The sequence below is a fragment of the Microtus oregoni genome, unplaced genomic scaffold (assembly GCF_018167655.1).
Source record: "Microtus oregoni isolate MIOR12 unplaced genomic scaffold, Mior012 000040F_ref0000088, whole genome shotgun sequence".
Classification (NCBI taxonomy): domain Eukaryota; kingdom Metazoa; phylum Chordata; class Mammalia; order Rodentia; family Cricetidae; genus Microtus; species Microtus oregoni.
The window spans coordinates 15,668,054-15,686,467 of NW_024543207.1; the positions used below are offsets into that span (position 1 = coordinate 15,668,054).

General features: G+C 50.2%; 1 protein-coding gene across 2 annotated transcripts in view; it reads left to right on the plus strand.

Moving 5' to 3' along the window:
• The first annotated feature begins 3,228 nt into the window (after positions 1-3,228).
• LOC121433651 (death associated protein) overlaps positions 3,229-18,414 on the plus strand; it is a 38,876-nt gene continuing 23,690 nt past the window's right edge. Inside the window, exons 1-2 of one of the 2 annotated variants that reach the window (XM_041632138.1) lie at positions 3,229-3,423; positions 11,504-11,600. In XM_041632138.1, coding sequence (XP_041488072.1) covers positions 3,369-3,423; positions 11,504-11,600 — 152 coding nt within the window. In that variant the 5' untranslated portion in view covers positions 3,229-3,368. Of the gene's footprint in view, positions 3,424-9,147; positions 9,231-11,503; positions 11,601-18,414 lie in introns of those variants that run through there. The other variant, XM_041632139.1, reaches the window with a different exon arrangement.

Here is an 18,414-nt window from a genome sequence, read left to right on the forward strand (position 1 = left end):
CTTACCGTTTCCCACTCTGTCTCAAGGCAACGGTGGAGCTTGTCACTGCAGGATGGGATAAGCCGAGGTCATAAATGCAGGTACGGAGAGGATGCAGCTCTCTGGACTTAGGGCAGGGCCTCCTATGTCTGCTCACTATGCTATCACATCAAGTGTGGTAAGATCATGGTCCTCCGTCTCCACCTGCTGCGCCTCTGCTCTGTGCTGCCTCCGTGTGAACACCCTCCCAACTCCAGTCAAGCAGAAAGGCTCACGCTCAGGGCCTTGAACACCTTTCTCCTCACCTTTTCCTAAGCCAGCACAAAACAGTGGGAATCTATTACTATTCCAGAATGTTAATCAGATTCTGCCCTGTGTTGTACTTTGTTGTTTTTTTTTTCCCTTCTAAAATCTCTAAACAAGCAACATGCTTTGAATAGACTGTGTTCAACCCGTAAGGCTTACACAGCATTCTCAGTATGTTATACTATCAACCCACACGTCTCAGAGACATTCTAGAGGGTGCATTACAATCTGTGCTAAGACTGGGACATTGAGTCACAGGGAGGGTGGCATTGCTGGAGCTCATACATGGATATACAGTCAGGATGGATCCTAATATGTCTACAGACCTCCTTCGTGGACTCTTCGTTCTGGTCTGCCCACAAAGGAAAAAGTCCAAGCAGAGCCCCGTGGGCTTGCAAAGGTCATGGTGACCTCCACACCCTCCTGGTGCTTGTCTCACACCCAGGCTCTCTGAGATTGATGAGCTCCCAGGCGAAGAACCTTCCGGAAGGGTTTTTATATGTGTTTAAGGGCAGTGTTAGGTCTTAGCAGCTCTGTCTCCTGGATAGATTCTTTAAAAACAAAGTAACAAAAATATTTTATTATTCAATTTTAGATGCTGGGCTCTCCTGAGATTATTTTGTCTTGTTGAAAGCCTCTTTATCCTCCACGTCTTTGTCGTGTTTATTTTTATACTTATAGCAATTTATATACCCTTGTAAGAAATTTTATATAAGGAGATAAATGCTGTGCCATAATATTGAATCCCTAAGATAAGTGTTATTGCCTCCAATACAAAATCATAGCCACAGACTGCACAAGGAGCTTCCACGAGGTCAAACATGGCTCATGGGACAAGCTGGAAACGCCTTGTCCACACCCTTCCCTCGTGTCTCCACGGATGATCCACAGCACATCTGGAGTGCTGCAGGGAACCAGCGTTAATAGTGCCACGACTCTCATCTTCTTTATGGTTTCTATTTTCTCACTTCCAAATAAAGATAAGAGGATGTTTGCCAGGGGTCAGGTTGGTCATTTCTTTCTTCAAATGTCTTTTACTAAACTATAAGTTCATGTGGGGCTGAAATTGACTCCGTGTTCTTTATGGGCTATTGAAGCCCTTCTGAAAATGCCCTGGGTGGTTCCTCAATCACCCCCGTGACTGAGGACAAGTTGAAACCTCAAGGATCGCTTGCCTCTGTGCCCGTGCGTGCGCTTGTGTGTGCGTGCCTGTGCGTGCGCGCATGTGTGCATGCGCTTGTGTGTGCGTGCGCGTGTGTGTGCGTGCCCGTGCATGCGCGTGCCCGTGCGTGCGCGTGCCCGTGCGCGCGCGCGTGTGCACATGTGTGCAACATATATATGCCACAATCTTGTTTTTCTTTGGCTTTTGGAACCTGTGTGGGATTTTCCCCCCATGTGTTTTATATGTGTGAAGGCCAAATCAATTATATTTGATTTTATTTATAATTTCTATAGCAAAATAAAGAAATACCTTTAATGCTGCGAAGTTGGGTCAAGAATGAAAGCTACCCTCCCCTTATGAGCCGAATTCACAGTGTGAAAGAATTCTGTGTAGTGAGTAAGAATACAAAAATTCTTATCCCTAAGACAGCAGCAGAGGAAGACAAAAAGTCGAGGCTGGAAGAAGAAAGCAGTTGAACTGACTGGTAAAGAGTTATTTTAATACACAGTGGGGCAATTCCTGTATTTTACACACAGTGATAAAAAAAATTTCATTGCAGAAACAAAATTATATTCTCTAGCGTATTGTTTTACTAGTGCTTTGAAACATGCAATCTAAACAATGGAAAGAGCGGGGTTCTCTCTGGTCAGCTGACCTTAAGAGTTGGTTGTGATGCAGGAAGCAGTGGATCATGTGGGAGTGTGGAGGAGCCCATGCTCACTGATGAAAATGGCAGATGCTAAGACTGAAAGAATGAGCCTATCCCTCTAGTAAGCCCCAGAACAGCCAGTGTGGCCCAAGGAGCCATGAGCAAGGAGGTGATAGTTTGCCAGGCCCCATCACAAAAGAGCCTGGTGGGCTGTTGGTGCTACAGGTTGCATTTGGCGTCTGTAAGGCTTCAAAACTGGGAAACATCTCTACTGAGAATTTGTTCTCTATACAAGCCTGTAATCCATCTGCCTCATGAGGGCTGTAAGTTAAATAAATACCTCTTTTTATGAGTTACCCAGACTCAAACACTAGTACAGGAGAGAGCACCCAAGGAACGTGTACGGAAGAAGAGCTGAGACTGACGCATTACAGGTCTACAGGGAAGCCGGCCAAGCTGAATGGTAAGCCAGGGTGGCCTCCGGACTGAACAAGACACAGCATCCCTAAAGCTAAAGAGGAGCCACAGCTGTCTCCGATGCTACTACGAGATCAAGGGCACTGGACAAGTGATCTTTGGATTTGGCAGCATGGGGCCAGGGAGGGGGCTATTCAACACGTTGTGGATTGAGAAGAGTCGAAGCACCTGTGGCACCCGACCTCTCTGAATAGCTGTGTCGTCAAAAGGTACATATGTAACCCAAAGGGGATGGTGGCAGGCCTTTTCCTAAAGACTGCTGATCTTTGTAGAGCTGTGAGTTCTGGAGAGGCACCGGATGAGTCGCGCAGCGAAATGGGCCAAGGAGCCATGGGCAATGAGCTGATAGCTGAGAGATGAAGCAGGCCGCTGTCATCTCTGAACGAAACCCGGCGCTGAGGTCTCGAACCACCGGCGGGCGACGCTTCCCTCGGGGACAGCTAGGCGGAGGAGCCTCATTGCTCGTCCAGCTCTCCAGCGATCGCGGAGCCGCGCACCCTCCACGGACACGCGCCTTGTCACTCTGCCCGGCTAGCTGCCAGGAGATAGACGTGGCGCTGGCGGCTGCGCACGCTCCACTCGGCCAGGGTGGGGCAGGGCGGGGCGGCTCGCCCAGCGCGAGTGGGCGTGGCCGTGCCACGCAGTCGCCCGGAGCCACGCCCTCGGCCCAAGGCGGCAGTGCGCGTCCCCGAGCCGCGCGCGCCCCACGCCTTCCTTCCCTCCGGGGCCTCGCGCGCGCGCGCAGCCGCCCACCCCTCCGCCGCCGCCGTCGTTGCCCCTCGAGCCAGCGGCGCCATGTCTTCGCCTCCAGAAGGGAAGCTGGAGACCAAAGCTGGACACCCGCCCGCCGGTACTGACTGGTTTGCACTTTGTCTCGGGGCGCCGGGCGGGGGCGGGGCAGGATCGGGGTTCCCCGGGTCCCGGACCGGGGCGATGCGCACGCGCGCAGGTGAGCGAGGGCTCCGGGTCGCAGGTGAGCGGGACGCGGGCATCCAGCCCTCCCCGGCGGGGACACGTAGCCACCTCGGGAGTCGCCGCGAGTGCCCGCGCTAAGCCCAGTTGTACAACTCAGAACTCAAACGTCGGCAGCTTCCGCTGAGATTGCACAGATGTTTGGGGGTAGCCCCCAACAATTAAAAGGCAGTGTTATGCCGTGATGATTAATCGTGGGCTGACAGCGTTTCACACTGACAGACCAAAGGAGCGGAAATAATCCTGATCACTAATCACCTGGCATGGCTTTCTCGCCTCATTTTCATTTCTCATCCAGCATTCTATTGAAAGTGGTTAAAGTAATATTTTTAAAGCAAACCCTCAAACTCTAAGCCAAGGCAGTTAAGTTCAGGAAAGAGGCACCTTTCTTAGGAAATGGCAGGCAACCTCTGTGCGCGTTGGGCGCCGCCTCCACTCAGTTCCTGTTTGTTCCTCCGTGGCTGCCACGCTGGTGGGACTAGGTGGCAAGGATGCCTGTGAGAACACCCCTGAGAGGCGGCTCGAAGGCCGCGGGTCCCAGAAGCCAAGTCTTCTTAGAGAGCCTCCAGGTCTCGGCGGCACACACTCTGAACCAGGGCTCCTCCCAACAAACCTTAGAGGACTATGCTGGGTGGGGGACACATCTGTACAGTCTCTCTGTTGTTAAAATGTCACACCTCTGCAGCTGCTGGCCCCCACGGGAGGACAGGAGTGACGGAAAGGCGGTGCACTGTGACAGCGCCTCTCCGCTAACCTCACGGGGTGTAGGAGTTAGAAAAGGATCCCACTGTGGTGGAAACACTTTGTGTTTGCTGTAAAATTCCATCATGGAGTACGTAACGCTCTGGGTTCAATCCTCGCTTCGGACCAAACAAAACCACCCTTGGAAAGACTCCCTTTAAGACACAGACTCCAGCCCCTAACCAAGCCTATCCAAAACTAGTGCCTGTTTTGCAAAGGAAAAATTAGTCTTCTCCAATAGAGTCTCACTTTTCAGAGTAGGTCCCATGCTCCGTAGGTAGATGACCAAGGCAAAATGAACTCAATGGTATTTTTTTTAGATTTCCTGTGTTGTGTTGCTTTGGGTTTTTTGTTTGTTTGTTTTGTGGGGTTTTTTTGGTTTGTTTGTTGGTGTTTTTTTCTTGTCTTATTAGTCTTTTGCTTTGTGTGTTTTGGTTTCTGGTTTTGTGGTTTGTGTGTGTGTGAGAGAGTGTGTGTTTAATTTTCTTTTTTAAAAAAAGTGAAGTTGGGTGGGTAGGGCAGTGGGGGAGGAGTTGGGGAGGGGAAAATCATAATCAGACTATATTGTATAAAAACTTTTTTCTATTAAAATTTAAGAAGAGCAAAACCAAAGAACAACAAAGAAAGATTTCCATTAAGGAAAACCCTGACCTTTAACTTTTAAAGGAGTAGTTTGGGTCCAGCTGCCTGTGGATCTGTTCTGCTTGGCCTGACCCACAATGCAGGATTCCAGGCTGAGGCGAGGGGGCTGTGCTCAACAGAGACTCAATGGAGTCTCCCTGAAGAAGGAGTTCATTAATGTGTGCCTCTTAGAAAGACAATGAGTCAAAACAACATTGATTAAATTGCTCACAGAGACTATGAGGCACACCTCAGGATCAGAGGAAGGAAAAGCTCACTTGGAGAAACTGGAGAGTTCTGGTTTACTTTGGTTTGCAAACAGGCTTTTGAATTAGAAACGGAATACCTTGTTTGTGCCTACAGGGAGAACCACCTTGCTGTGCTTGTGCAGCTGTGCACTTGGGCTCTAAGTTTAGCATTTTGGGGCACGACATTGTTCTTCTCTGGGACTCAGGGGTCTCCTCACCTGACGTTAGAGACTGGACCAGACCGTCTTCCTCTGGGGTAGCCGTAGTGGGGCCTGGCCTTGGGACTGTAACTTTTGCTCCTTTGCCTGTTTGTTCCTCTTGTTAATCAAACATGTCTGTGACCTTAGGGCAAGCCTTTTAACTCACCTGACCCAAAGGTCTTTAGAGTGGAAATCCCAAGGCCACCAAGCCCAGAGGGGTGGGAGGGACCGTGCTGATAGCAGGCTGTGCTTCTTGGCTGCCCCCCTTGTAGGGTGTGTTTCTCCTCATCTGCAGAAGCTCCTTTCTGTGGCCGGGAGGCCAGAGTGTGCCCTTTTTTGTCTGGCAATCTGAGAGAGCGGCAGTGCTGCAGGATAAATGTTTGTAGAAAGAAGAAAGGGCCACCCACTAGTAAAGAATAATAAAGGATTGCCAAGAACACAGTCTGTAAGTCAAAATGACTGCGTAAGAACTTCGGGAAAGCTTTCATTAAGTGCTTACATTGTATAACAGACGTGTGCTTACATCTTTCATTGGAAATAATAAAATCCTCTTACCATGCCTCTTTTGCTGTCCTCTCTTGTGTTCTCTCTTTATTGGCCTCTCCAGTCCCTACAATGCCCGTTTTCCTCGCTGCACTTACCCCCAGTCTCTCCCACTCTCCTGGCTTCCCTGCCTGCCTGCGTCAGTACCTTCAGGGGCTGGCAACACTACCTAGAAGGAGATGCCTAGTAAAAAGCTCCAGGAAAGTTTCCCCAAGGCCTGTCTGCCTCCACCCCTCACCTCACTTTCTAATGCCACGCCTATAGCCTCCCTGCTGCCCTCATTTGCACAGGTAGTGAACGGCTAGAATTAGCACAGTGGAAGCAGTAACTAGAGTCTGGTCATTATTACAACCATACCAGCAAGCAAGTATTTAAGTGCTGGGCACTTTGACTGCAGTGGCCTACCATCAAGATACTGTGGGCAGTGCCATTTAAATCATTGGCAGAGCTATTTGGGGTGACTTACTAACCTCTAAGAGCTGGTTATGGGAGGTGGGGGACTGGCCTGAAGGACCTTAGCAGCCTGACAGTGTCCATCGCTCGACAGAGGCCACTCCCAAGCTGTGAGGTTAGGGAGGTGGTTTCCAAAGAAGGACATGCTGCACAGAGACCTTCCTGGGATAGATGGCGCTTCACTGTGCAGGCATCTCCCTGACAGCAAGCCAGGCAGCCCAGACTGCAGCCCCCACTGCTGCTCCTCACCAGAAAATGCATGGAGAACTGGGGTGAGCCCATTGGTTTCACCGCTCTTGCTAAGGCAGCAACGCATTCAGAAGCTGCATTGGTTCTAACGGCGGCCGTGGCCTTCCCAGCTGCCCAGACTACACGCGATGACTCGCCCCTGCCAGTCCGCATGTGAACTGGATAAAGACTCGCTTGGCAGATACACGTTTCAGGCTTATAGCCCCCACCACGTGTACCCATTGCCCAGGGGAGCCAACACAATAAGTCGAGTTTCATAAACTGATAACGTGATCCCATCACGTGTTGCTGCTTTTCTGTAGGGCTGTCCCCAGAAGTTGTCAGCCGGAAATGTGAACGTGGCTGTTTATGTCACGTACGGTGGGAAATAGGCCACTTGCTATTTTCAGCAACACCGATAATTCAGCTCCATTGCATTAATCATTCAGACATGGCTTCAGGATGCATTAAAGCCTGCGGATGGTAATTGACCCTGAAGTACTCTCTTGCAGGAAGTTTTTGGGTTATCCAGGCTGTTCTGTTGCCAGAAATGAAAGGTGAATTTGCCTTTCTGTAGCGAGCATCCTGTCATACACGTGGTAAGCAGGTTCCCACGTTCAGCCAGGGAACCCACCCATTGACCACCGGGAGAAGGGAGCAAGCGCCCTCTGCTTCCACTCCCAGCATGCCACGGGGCACACCATGCTTTAGTGACTGTTTTCTCTTATGTGTTTCCATCAGGGTTAACCTAGCATTTGTAATGCGGTTACAGTTACCTCCCCTGTTCCTTAGACAGCTCCGGCTAGCTTCCCCTTCTGGGGCCTGCTGTATGTGCCCTGTTCATTTCAGCCACCACCCCGTGTCCTGACATGCTTGGTGGCTGTCTCACAGCCATATCTCAGGCATCGTTTTGCTTACACAGGGAATATTCGCTTTTTAAAACAGTCTGAGCTGAAGAAGTCAAAGTTCCTTTTTCTCCTGTTGAACCTCCAACAAGGAGCAGCGTGGATTCCCGGGCACTTTCTGCCCTGTGATGCTGCCATGTCTGCACAGGCTGCCACAGAGGGTTGAATGTGGTAGAATATCAGATCTCGGGCGGGGCCCGTGAGAGGCAGGCTTTGCTGTGGTAGTTTCTGCAGGTAATTATAGTAAATTTGGTGGTTTTAAAACCATGATGAGCTTAAAGTCACTAGATAAATGATTGTGTTTATTTCAGGTCGAGTGAGAAATAGTGCACTTTGTTCTTTTTTTAATCTCAGTAAATGCAAAATAATTCAGTTCTTCCTTTCACAGTCTAGGAAGAGTCTAGAGTAGGGTGTCACAATGCTCAGGCCAAGGTGTGAGCAGGGCTGTTGTCCTCTGGCGGCTCTGGGGGGAGCCTTCTCTGTGTTGAGTTCACCCACATGCCTTGGTTTGTAGCCCGTTCCTCCATCCCCACTGGGACCCTGACTCTTCTCTTTCCTCTTGTCACATCTAAAGACCCTTCTGATTACGTGGTCCACGTGGCTAATGGAGAGTAATCTTAGGTTCAGACGATTGGCTTTCAATTCCCTCTGCAGCCATACTTTCACCTTGCCACAGAACACATTCGTAAGTTCTGGGGAAAGGAGACATTAAAAGTAACACCACAGTCACTGTTCCCCTTCTGCTGCCCATGACCCAGCTAAGTGGCCTTGACCCAGTTGCCACGCGGGTCCAGAGGTGGCATCGGCCAATACCTAACAGTCCCTGCCTCCAGGATTTCTGATGACAATTCTCCCCAGCACCTCCAGCAGTCGGGTCTTGCTTTCTTTCGTGACTGACGAGACAGCTGCGTGGTGCCTCTGCTCTCAGACGCAGTGATGTGGAAGATGGACACAGCCTTTGTTGGTCCGTTTCCTCCCCTTCCTGTGTGGCTTAAATCAGCAGCCTGCACCCTAACCAAAGAGCATTGCTCTCTTCCACTTCCCCTCAGCTTCCTTAGTGATGAGCTGTCTGAGGTGCAGGATCAGGGCATGGGGGGCGGGGTGCTCATAATTTTAGTTCATACCACGGAGAGCCTCTGGAGACTACATGGTCTGGGGCAGAGGGTTCTCGCTGGGATTTCCCACAACTGACAAGTATATAGGCCAGACATCAGCACCCAGTGTCCACCCTTGCTGCTGCCCCTCACATTCTCCACCTTTGCCTTATAGAGCTCACACCCTGGGCTATGTGAGCATCCACTGAAGCCAGGCAGGTATGGCAGAGTTCACGATGACTGGAGGCTTCCCATTTCTTGGCAGATCAAGAGACAGTGCCCAGGACTGGAACCAGGGCTGAGTTATGATCTCCAAAGCTTCCCTACCCCCTCTAGCTGTCTGTGTCCATCTACTAGGTGGCATGTCTCAATGGTCCACCGTCTTGCTAAGCAGAGCCAGCAACCGGAGGCCAAGGGCTTCAAACACAGCTGCGTGGGGCATGCCACATTCAAACCTTGGCATCCACTGTTGCCCTTCCCATGCTAAGAAATCCATCAGAAGGATGAGAGGACCTGAACAGAAACTGTTACAGCCTCTCTCTCCACAGAGCTGCTGCCTCCACCAGGAGCGACTCTTGCTGTCTCGGGCAGGGAATACAGCACATGAGCCACAGCCACCGAACTCAGGAACCGACAGAGGTATACAGCAAAGGTCGGCACACACAGAGACCTCAGTAGAGGAAATAGCGGGACAGGCAGCTGTAGGACAGATGTGCCTGAAACAGATACAAGGGAGGACCAAGTCCCCAGCAAAGACCTGATGATGACGTGGAGACAAAGCTAAGCTCTTTAAAGAGACATAAAGTTACTGAAAATCAGTTGTTGAGATAAAAGGCAGATTTCTGGGAGCATTGTTAAATAGGATCCGTTTTTCCCCAGAGTAGCATGGTGTTCCTGCATTAAAGGGTGAGACACCAGGGTTTTAGTTTCAAGCCCAGATTGGCAGATTCACCATTTAAGCACAGCCCCTCTGATCAGAATGTCTGGGCTAGATTGGGCATTCTCCAGAGTCTTAAGACAGATCAGCTTTACAGAACTTAAGCTCCACACCACGGTACAAGGCTTGGTGAGCATAGGGCACATGCAAACCCTGTCCTGGAACAATGCTACTAAAAGATGATACACAGGCTTATTGGGGAGAATCTGTTGTCAGATATATTTGGGGAGATTTCTTGTTGTCTGAGGTTTCTGTCTTGCCCGGTTTCCACAGTCATTAAGTCCCAAAGAAATCACACAGAAGTCTACATTAATCATAAACTGATGGGCCCATTAGCGCAGGCTTCTTATTAACTTTTATAACTTACAATAGCCCATTATTCTTGTCTGTGTTAGCCACATGGCTCGGTACCTTTCTCAGCGGCATAGTTATCTCTTGCTTCTTCTGTGTCTGGACAGGACTGCAGAGGGAGCTTCCCTCTTCCCAGAATTCTCCTGTTCTCAATGACCTGCCTATACTTCCTGCCCAGCTACTGGCCAATCAGTGTTTATTTAAAACATAATTGACAGAATATAGACAATTGTCCCGCACCACTTCTTGTTCCATCCCACCTAAAAGCTTGATGCACATTAGCGCAGTGCAGGCTCTAAAATCTCCCTTGGAGCCATCTGGGGCTGGGGAGATGGCCGCGTTGGTAATGTGCTTGCTCCAAAAGCTTGAGGATCTGATTTCAGATTCCTGGCACCCACACATAGAAGCTAGTTCGTGTCTGTAATTGCAGTGCTAGAGAGATGGAGATAGACGGCTTTGCTCAAAAACAACAGGTGGAGGAAAGATTGAGAAACACTTAGCGTCTCGGAGAAATAGCCAGTATCCACCCTCGGCCTCCACACTCATGCACGCACGGTAATCCATTGGATTGTCTACCTGGTATTTCCTCATTTTTTCCATCCTACACTCTCCACCTCCACCCCTTCTTCCCTGGCTAGCTTGACTACAATTACAGATAACATGTGGGTACACATTTGTAGAAATCAGAGGCCCCTGGTGTACATTGGTCATTTCTCAGTAGGGTACACAGGGTTCTTATGGAACCCAGCTATCCCATGCCTATCTACAGATCCAAGGAAATGAACATACAGACACAGAAAATTATATAGACGTTATCCAACGCTGCAGTGCTCATAACAGCCCAAACTGCCAACACCCTAAGTGCCCATCACCTGGTGAGTGGGCAAATCAAATATGTGCTGCACCCATGCAGAGGATTGATTGTATTTGGCATTAAAGAAAGAAGCCCTAATGCATGAGTACACTGAGGCCGTGTTAGACAAACAGGCGAGCTCCGTGGTACAGGAAGTGTGTTTAAAAGCTGCTTTTAGAAAGAACATGACTTCTGCCGACAGCAGCCTTTTGGAGCACTGTTTGGGAAGGAGGATTGCTCTGAATGGCTTTGCGGCCCATGGCTGGGCTCTGAGGTTCACCCAGTACCAGTCTCTCTTGAGAAGAACCCATCGGAGCTGAGAGAACGGCCATTTCAGCCCAGGGCTTATTCTGAAAGCCTGCGGACTTGAGTTCGGATTCCTGGCACCCACCCAGAAGCTGGGCGTGATTCATGTCCGTAACCCCAGTGCGAGGGAATTTCCCAGAACTTGCTGGGCAGCCATGGCCATGTCACCCTGTCCAAACCACTGGTGTTTGAAGAACTCAGATCACGAGGCAGGCTTTAAGAGGCCCATGTTTTGTCCCTATGACACAGAGAGCCCAGAGTAGCCACGATGTCACCTGGCTTATGTTCCGTTCACACTGCTGTTCTTAGAAAGTACTTAGAGGTGATCGGAAAGGAACGCGAGAGCCTTGGGAAATTTCTAAGGTATAATAGGGCACCGAGGACTGTATCAAGTCCGTCGTGGCCTTCCATCAGGTGCTCCAGATCCACAGGCAGACACCCCTCCACCCTGGTCACCCCACCTTTGTTTTTATTTCAGTGAAAGCCGGCGGGATGCGGATTGTGCAGAAACACCCACACACGGGAGACGGGAAGGAAGAAAAAGACAAAGATGAGCAAGAATGGGAAAGCACCAGGTGAGAGACAGCTAGTGACGTGAGCAGACTGTGCAAGTGACCGCTCGGTTAAATATTAATGCTGTCTGTGCGTCCAGCACCTCCTGGACTTCCAGCCTGCACACTGTGTGGGGCAGGACTCTGCACTAGCAGGGGGGAGATGGTGCCTCTGGAGTGTGCCGTCTGGCTCACCTCCGCCAGGCACCCTGTCCTCTGGTCTAACCAGGGCTGCTGGGCCCAGGAACTGAGTGGAACATACCCTCACCCTGTAGCCCTTTAGTCTGGCACTCTGGAGGGGGCAGGGGGACACAGCTTCCACCTCTCCTGGCAGGTCACAGGGTGGAGGAAATGAATTCTTGTGCCTGGTGGTTCTTGGTGCTCAGGTCTCTGCCCAGTCCCGAGACGTGTGCACTGCCCATCTGTGGACAGGAGCTCTTCACTAGGGCTTCCGCCTGGATCCCCCTGGACCTCCTGTGACCGCTCACACCGTGGAACCTCAGCATCCTCACAGGCAGGGTAGGGAACCGACTTGGGAAATGCTCTGCAGGCAGATCTGTAATAAGCAAGGTTACTCTCCAAGTGACTGTGTGTGTCCTTCAGTGACAGCCCCAGCCCTCCAGGGTCCTGCATTCTGTTTGCCCCTCTGTCGGCCACCTGTTTTCCTCGAAGGTTCTGGTCTCGAAGCTTGGTTTGAGGGCTGCATCCCTCATTGTGAGTAACCTTGTCGTATCATCGTCACCTCAGACACAACCGTGAATACATCCAAGTGGAAGAGCATCCGCAGCAGCGTTCCACTGCACACGGTGTCTCCACTCTAGCAAGAAGGAAGGGGATTGTTGGCCAGGAAAGGGAGTGGTCCAGCCTCTAGATTTCGAGGGATGGAAAGTTACCTGTGTGTAGGAGCCAAGACAGGGCGGCCCCTTGCGCTTCTTCTGACTTTCCGATGAGCGGAGATGTAGCAGCTAATGTGGGAGAGGAGCAGCTAAAATCACGGAGGAGTGGCGTTGAGAGGGAGATGGGGTGTGCCCGCCTTAGATTACAGCATCCTCTTCTCCTGAAGGATTAATCAATCCCCCCCCCCCCACACACACACACATACACATCTGTAGAGCCGGGGAGGATGGAGCAAGCTGATTGCAGAGTCGAGTCTGCAGAGCTGCAGGCAAAGTCTCTGTTGTGCTACCCTGGAGTCAGATCTCTGTGTTCCTTGTGGGTATGTTGGCTCTGGCTTGGCTCTTCACCATTGCGGCTAAGCCATGTGACCTAATGGGAGCACATCCCGAGTGGGAGAAATCTGCACAGCAGGCTGTTGACTTGTGCTGATGCAGGCATCGGTCCTGGTGCCCCGTGTGATGGTGCAAGCTTGACTTTGCCTCTCTCCCTGTCCTGTGCTGGGTGTCTGAGTAATAGTCAACATAGCTCAGTAATGATTATCGCTGTTGCTTCTTTAGGGATTTTGAAAATACTTCTTATTGCTTTTCTGTGTGTGTGCACATATGCCACAGACCACCTGTATACCTTCACCATAAAGAGATTGGGGTTATCAGTTTTCAGCGTGGCTCCAGGGACAGGGCCGGCATCGCTTTATACATGGAAAAGCCCTGTTTATTTCCAGAATGTATAGAGTATGTAGTCGTCCTCCGGGGAGTGGCATTGGGTCTGCAGTTGGGCAGACTTTACTCTCACAACCCTAAGCTTTTACTCCAGATGTGAAAATAAGGCTGCTGTATACGTCCCATGTCAATCTCCCCCTTAGAGTCACACTTGCAAGCTCCCTTTTAAGCATCTCCTGGATATTTAAGACTGTTTGACAACTCATTTCTGGTGGCTTCCTCCTTCCTCTTGGAGACAGAGCAGTGATTACACAGAAGATGAACGTTCGGAGCCCCAAGGAGGTCATTTTATGACCCAAGGTGTCTCACAACCTCCCTGGCAATTACTTCTTCACATGAGTTTATGCAGCCCTTAATCTTTAATTTTCCAGGGATTTAGAAATGCCTTATGCCGCCAGGCTGCTTTGAGATACTAAATGTAAGAGAAAAATGAAAACCATGAAAATTAGGGCTGGAGAGATGGCCCAGTGATCAAGATCACTGGCCGCTCTTGCAGAGGAACCACATTCGATTCCCAGCACCCTATGGAGCCTCCCAAGCATCTCTGACTCCAGCAAGATAGCCAGTGGCTCTCTGGCCTCTCCAGGCACCAGACGCATGTGACACATAAACATATATGTAGATAAAATGCTCAGCACTAGGCCCATCAGGTATATATACATGTGTATATGTATATATAGGCATATATGCTCATGTTCCTAAAATAATAAAAGGTGAAAAGAGGAAGCCCTGAAACTGTGTAAGACCATCCTCTCTTGGTTCTCCTGCTGTTCTCCCTGTACTCCTGATACCGTATGTGGGAACTGCTAGCCACACCTCTCCTGATGACCAAGTCTTCGTCTGTAGCACTTGCTGTTTTGTGAGCTAAATACTCCCACCACGGCCTACTTTGAGTAGAAACATGGGATCGCTAGCACAGGCCTGTGAAGAGGGACCTTTAGCCAATGCTCACAGCGGAGCTAGCTCAAGCATGTCAGGGACTGCAGTCCCCTTGTACATAGTTAATGTTTGTTGTTATAGTTCATAGTCTTGAAAGAGGTTAAAGAGATGAAGTCATTTATGATCTACTGTAGATGTCCACATATGTATTCTGCCTGGTGTCCTCTACAGTGAAGGTATGTGTCTTGGAAATGGGCCAAGTCTGCCCCTCAGACACTCCTGAGTTGAAATTCAGCCCCCACTGTGAGGCAGAGGCGGTGAAAAGGTCAGACTAGCGGGCTTTAAGAGGTGGTTATGTAAGTCATGGCCTGGGCCTTATGAATGGATTCTGGTGGCTTTGTACACAAGATGGGGGCACCGGAAAGTAATACATATGCCATACCCCCAAGCTGCCCCCTTGGAGCTGTCACCAGACGCAGCCCCTGACCTTGGACTATAACCATGAGCCGAGGTAGACGCTCTTTTCTTTACAATCACATTACTGCATTATATGGCAGAAAATGGACTGTGACAGTGTCTCTTGGGGATGGATCCTTTCGTCTCTCATCTGTCTGAAAACGTATTTGTTCTGCTGTAGCTCTGGGAAGATGGTGTGTTTGTTAGCCTCCTTGTCCCTGGGACAGAACGCCTGACATAAACAGCTTAGGAGGAGGAGAAAATGCTGTGCAGAGGGACTGTGTCTGCTCGTCCGGCTCTGTGCTGGTACAGGTCTTCCCTTAGGATGCGCAGGAGTAGAGGGCTCTGGACCGTGGCAGTGATGTCGCCTGTGTGTCGGGTGTGCAGGCTTTCTCGCTGTGTCTCACGGCTACACTGATACAGATCCTCCTGTTCTGCCACGCCCTCCCTTCCATGATGGACTGAGCTTTCCCACCTGCGCCCAAACCAATCTTTCTTTCAGTTGTTTTTGTCAGGCATTTGGTCACAAGATAAAACCAGGCAGAGAACTGGAACTAGCAATGGGGTCATCTCTGTGATGACCTGGCTGTGTGAACCAGCAAGAGCGTGGAGGTGCAGAGCAGAGACGTAACTGTGGGAGACACGTGGCCCTGGGGCTTTACATAGGAACGGGAGGTCTCCTGAGCACCTGTCCTTCCCCCACAGGAGAAGCCTGATCGCCTGAGGCGTTGTGGAAATGATCCACAGCTGCTCTGCTTCAGGGTGGCACTGGCCATGCTCAGCCTGGAAGAAGCGGCTTCCGCACAGTCAGCAAGCAGTGTCTGAGTTTCCCTGACTTGTAGACCTGACACACGCCACCTCCTCCTGTCACGTGTCTCCATGTCCACATTTCCCCTTCTTCCTGCATTAGGGCCTCACCTTGGTGACCTTCCTATGCCTGTCTCCGTGAATACCCTGTTTCCAAATAATGTCGGAGTTCGAAAACTTAAAGGTTTAAGATTTCACCACAGCCCCTTTAGAATGAGCCCCAAACAAATGCCAAATTATGACCCATTGCGGTCTTACTGGTTCTCTCCTTACGTACGTTATCTACTGGGATAAGAAGTAGGGAAATGAAAACTCTGAAGCCAGAGGCTAGCACAGCTGTTTGTCACGTAGGTCACAAGGCCCCCACATGAGACTGTTTATCTCTGGGCTGTGGTCTGGGTGTGTGAACCCTAATGGCTCCATGTGGTTGACCAATGTGTAAACCATCTGTAAGTTCAGCGATGTCTGTAAGTCCCAGCTGCCTGTCGAGTGTCCTCCCCCCCCCCCCGCCCCGACATGTATGCAGATACAGGCAGACCAAACTCAGTGTTATGTCGGGGCCCCGGTGACATGGCAGCCAGAGCTGACCCAGGTTGGTGTGCAGTGGGCTCTGGAGCCTTGCGCTGCACCAAAGGCTTCGTGTCTGTGTATTCAGGGCCTTGTGTGACATGAAAGATCTTTATGGAGGGCTGACTGGTGGCCCCTGTTTATGGACTGAGATGACGCAGCTGTCACAAGACCCTCAGAACAAAGCGTATCTGAGGTACAGTGTGTGAAGTTCTCGTGGCAAAGGAGCCCCTCTGCCAGCATTTACTCTTGTCCTGGTTGAGCACTGTAGCAACCCGTCTTCCTGGCCAGGTGTTCTGTCCAGAGGGCATGGCCCCACATTTCGATTTCATGCCCCATCGATTTTAAAGAATATTTTCTGTATTCATTCTGTTGGATTGTTTGAGAAAGGTCTCACTCTATAGTCGAGGCTGGCCTCAAACTTGAGATTCCCTTTGCCTGAGTCTCCCAAGTGCTGGGGTTATTGGCTTGTGCCACCATGCCTGGGTCATTTTTTCATTACACACACACACACACACACACACACACACACGCTGTTTAGTGCTATAACTCCATTCTGTAAGTTATATGATATCTATAAACTAGATGGCAACCTAATTGATAAAGGTGAAATAAGCAATAGCAACCTGATCCTATCATTAGTTATTATGTCAAGGTCCAACCACCCTCGTAGTGAAGTTTCCCATTAGTGATTCAGGATGTGAGCTTAAATTTGTAATGACCTTCTGGGTAATTTCAGGTGTAGTGGGGGCGGACTGCTTCTTGTCAAATCCAATTAGATCATTGGCATTTGCCACATCGTTGGCGATGAGCTGAGATGAGGTTTCCTTTCCTTTTTGCTCCCAAGTGTGCATTTAGATGAGCTTCATTGTAAGCCGCTTGTCCGTTTTCTGAAAACTCGCTTAAATTCATTCCTAAGGCGGCATTTGAACACAGTTCTAGGCACTTGGGATGAGTCCAGGATGAAGCAAGACAGTTTGCCTCAGGAAACCATCAGCCACGCGCATTGCACACCTATTGCAAGGTGCCGAGGGCAGGTGAAGGGACATGGGTCTGCATCCATGGGAGCCCTCAGGCCCACGAGACCTAGTGATAGACAGCCCATGTGTTAGGAGCTAGCCGATTTGACTTAATACAGCTTGTTTCTGCAGGGCAAACAGGTGTGAGTGGAGTAGGTTCTCGTGTCCATTGCTCTCCAAACTAAAGCCATCCTAAGCTCAATGCCCACCTTCTTCACCGATTGGCTCACATCCCAGTGCCCGTCTTGTCATTGTGCACAGCGGGAGTTAAACCTTTCTTCACAAACACAGGGAATACGAGTTTTACAGGATGGGCAAGACTATAACTGCCTTTAAGAGGTTCTAGTTAGGATCCCCTTATGAGCCGAGCAGGGTGTGCGTGGCAAACAGCAGCATCAAGAGTTGGCGCGTTCCCCCCATCCAGCCTGATATCTCTCACTAAGTGGGCAGCAGAGGGGGATTGCATTTGGTGCACAGCCAATCAAAGGTGTCCCCAAACAGGCTGAACTCTTTGAGGCTGGGGATGAGAGTATGAAGTCTCAGCTTCCACACTGCTGCAGATGGACTGGAGGCAGCGTTTATCCAGCATCTGGCTGCAAAGCAGGTGTGGAAACCAGAAGTGGTCTGTTAGCTTCTCAGTGGCCCTTAGAAGCCAGATGCACCCTCCCTTCTGATAGGGCTCCTCTCAGCACCTGGAAGAGGGAAGAAAGAAACGAGGCTTTTCTGTATGTCTGCTCTGGGGCTGACCTCTCTGTTCTGTCTGTGGAGACTCCAAGAGTTGCCCTGTATATTAGGAGTGTTTGCTAACCATGAGCATGTGAGCCACGCTTGGGTTTATAAAATGAAATATGTAACAATAACTTCATGGAAAACAAGAGCCTTGGTTGAGTCTACTGCCCCATTATTACCTGACCCTTTCTGCTCTTTTAAATGAGCCTGTTGGCTTCAGCTGCCCAACAGCACAGTGCTTGCTCGGAAGACGTCTGGCAGATTTTTTTTAAAGAGGTAGCTCTAAGAAACGTGCTAACTCGCTGCCACCTCCTGCTGGTGGGACAGGCGAATGGCCTGGTGCCTGTGTGGGGAAAGAGCCCTCTTCACCTTCTTGGCCACGTTCTGTTGTTGCTCAACTCTCTTGAGGCAAAACGCTCATTGGTTTTTATTTGTGTTCATCCCTTGGGGCAGGGTTTAGTCATTAAAGGTGAATGACTGTGGATTGAAAGTCTGAGAGTAATGTCACACTCGGAAAGGTCTCCTATTCACATGACAGTGACTGCGTCTGGGGATGCTGCCCCGGGAGTAGTGGACATGCCCCCCTTCTTCATTTATTGTTGCAGCCTGTAAAGGCTGTTTGTACCCCCAAAATAATAGTTCTGTGAGGACATACACTCAAATATTATCTAGAGTTTTAAAGGGGAGAAATCGTGTCTCGTGCCACAGCAAAGAGGATCTTGAAATACTGTGCCAAGTGAAAGAAGCGGGGGGCCAAAAGGACAC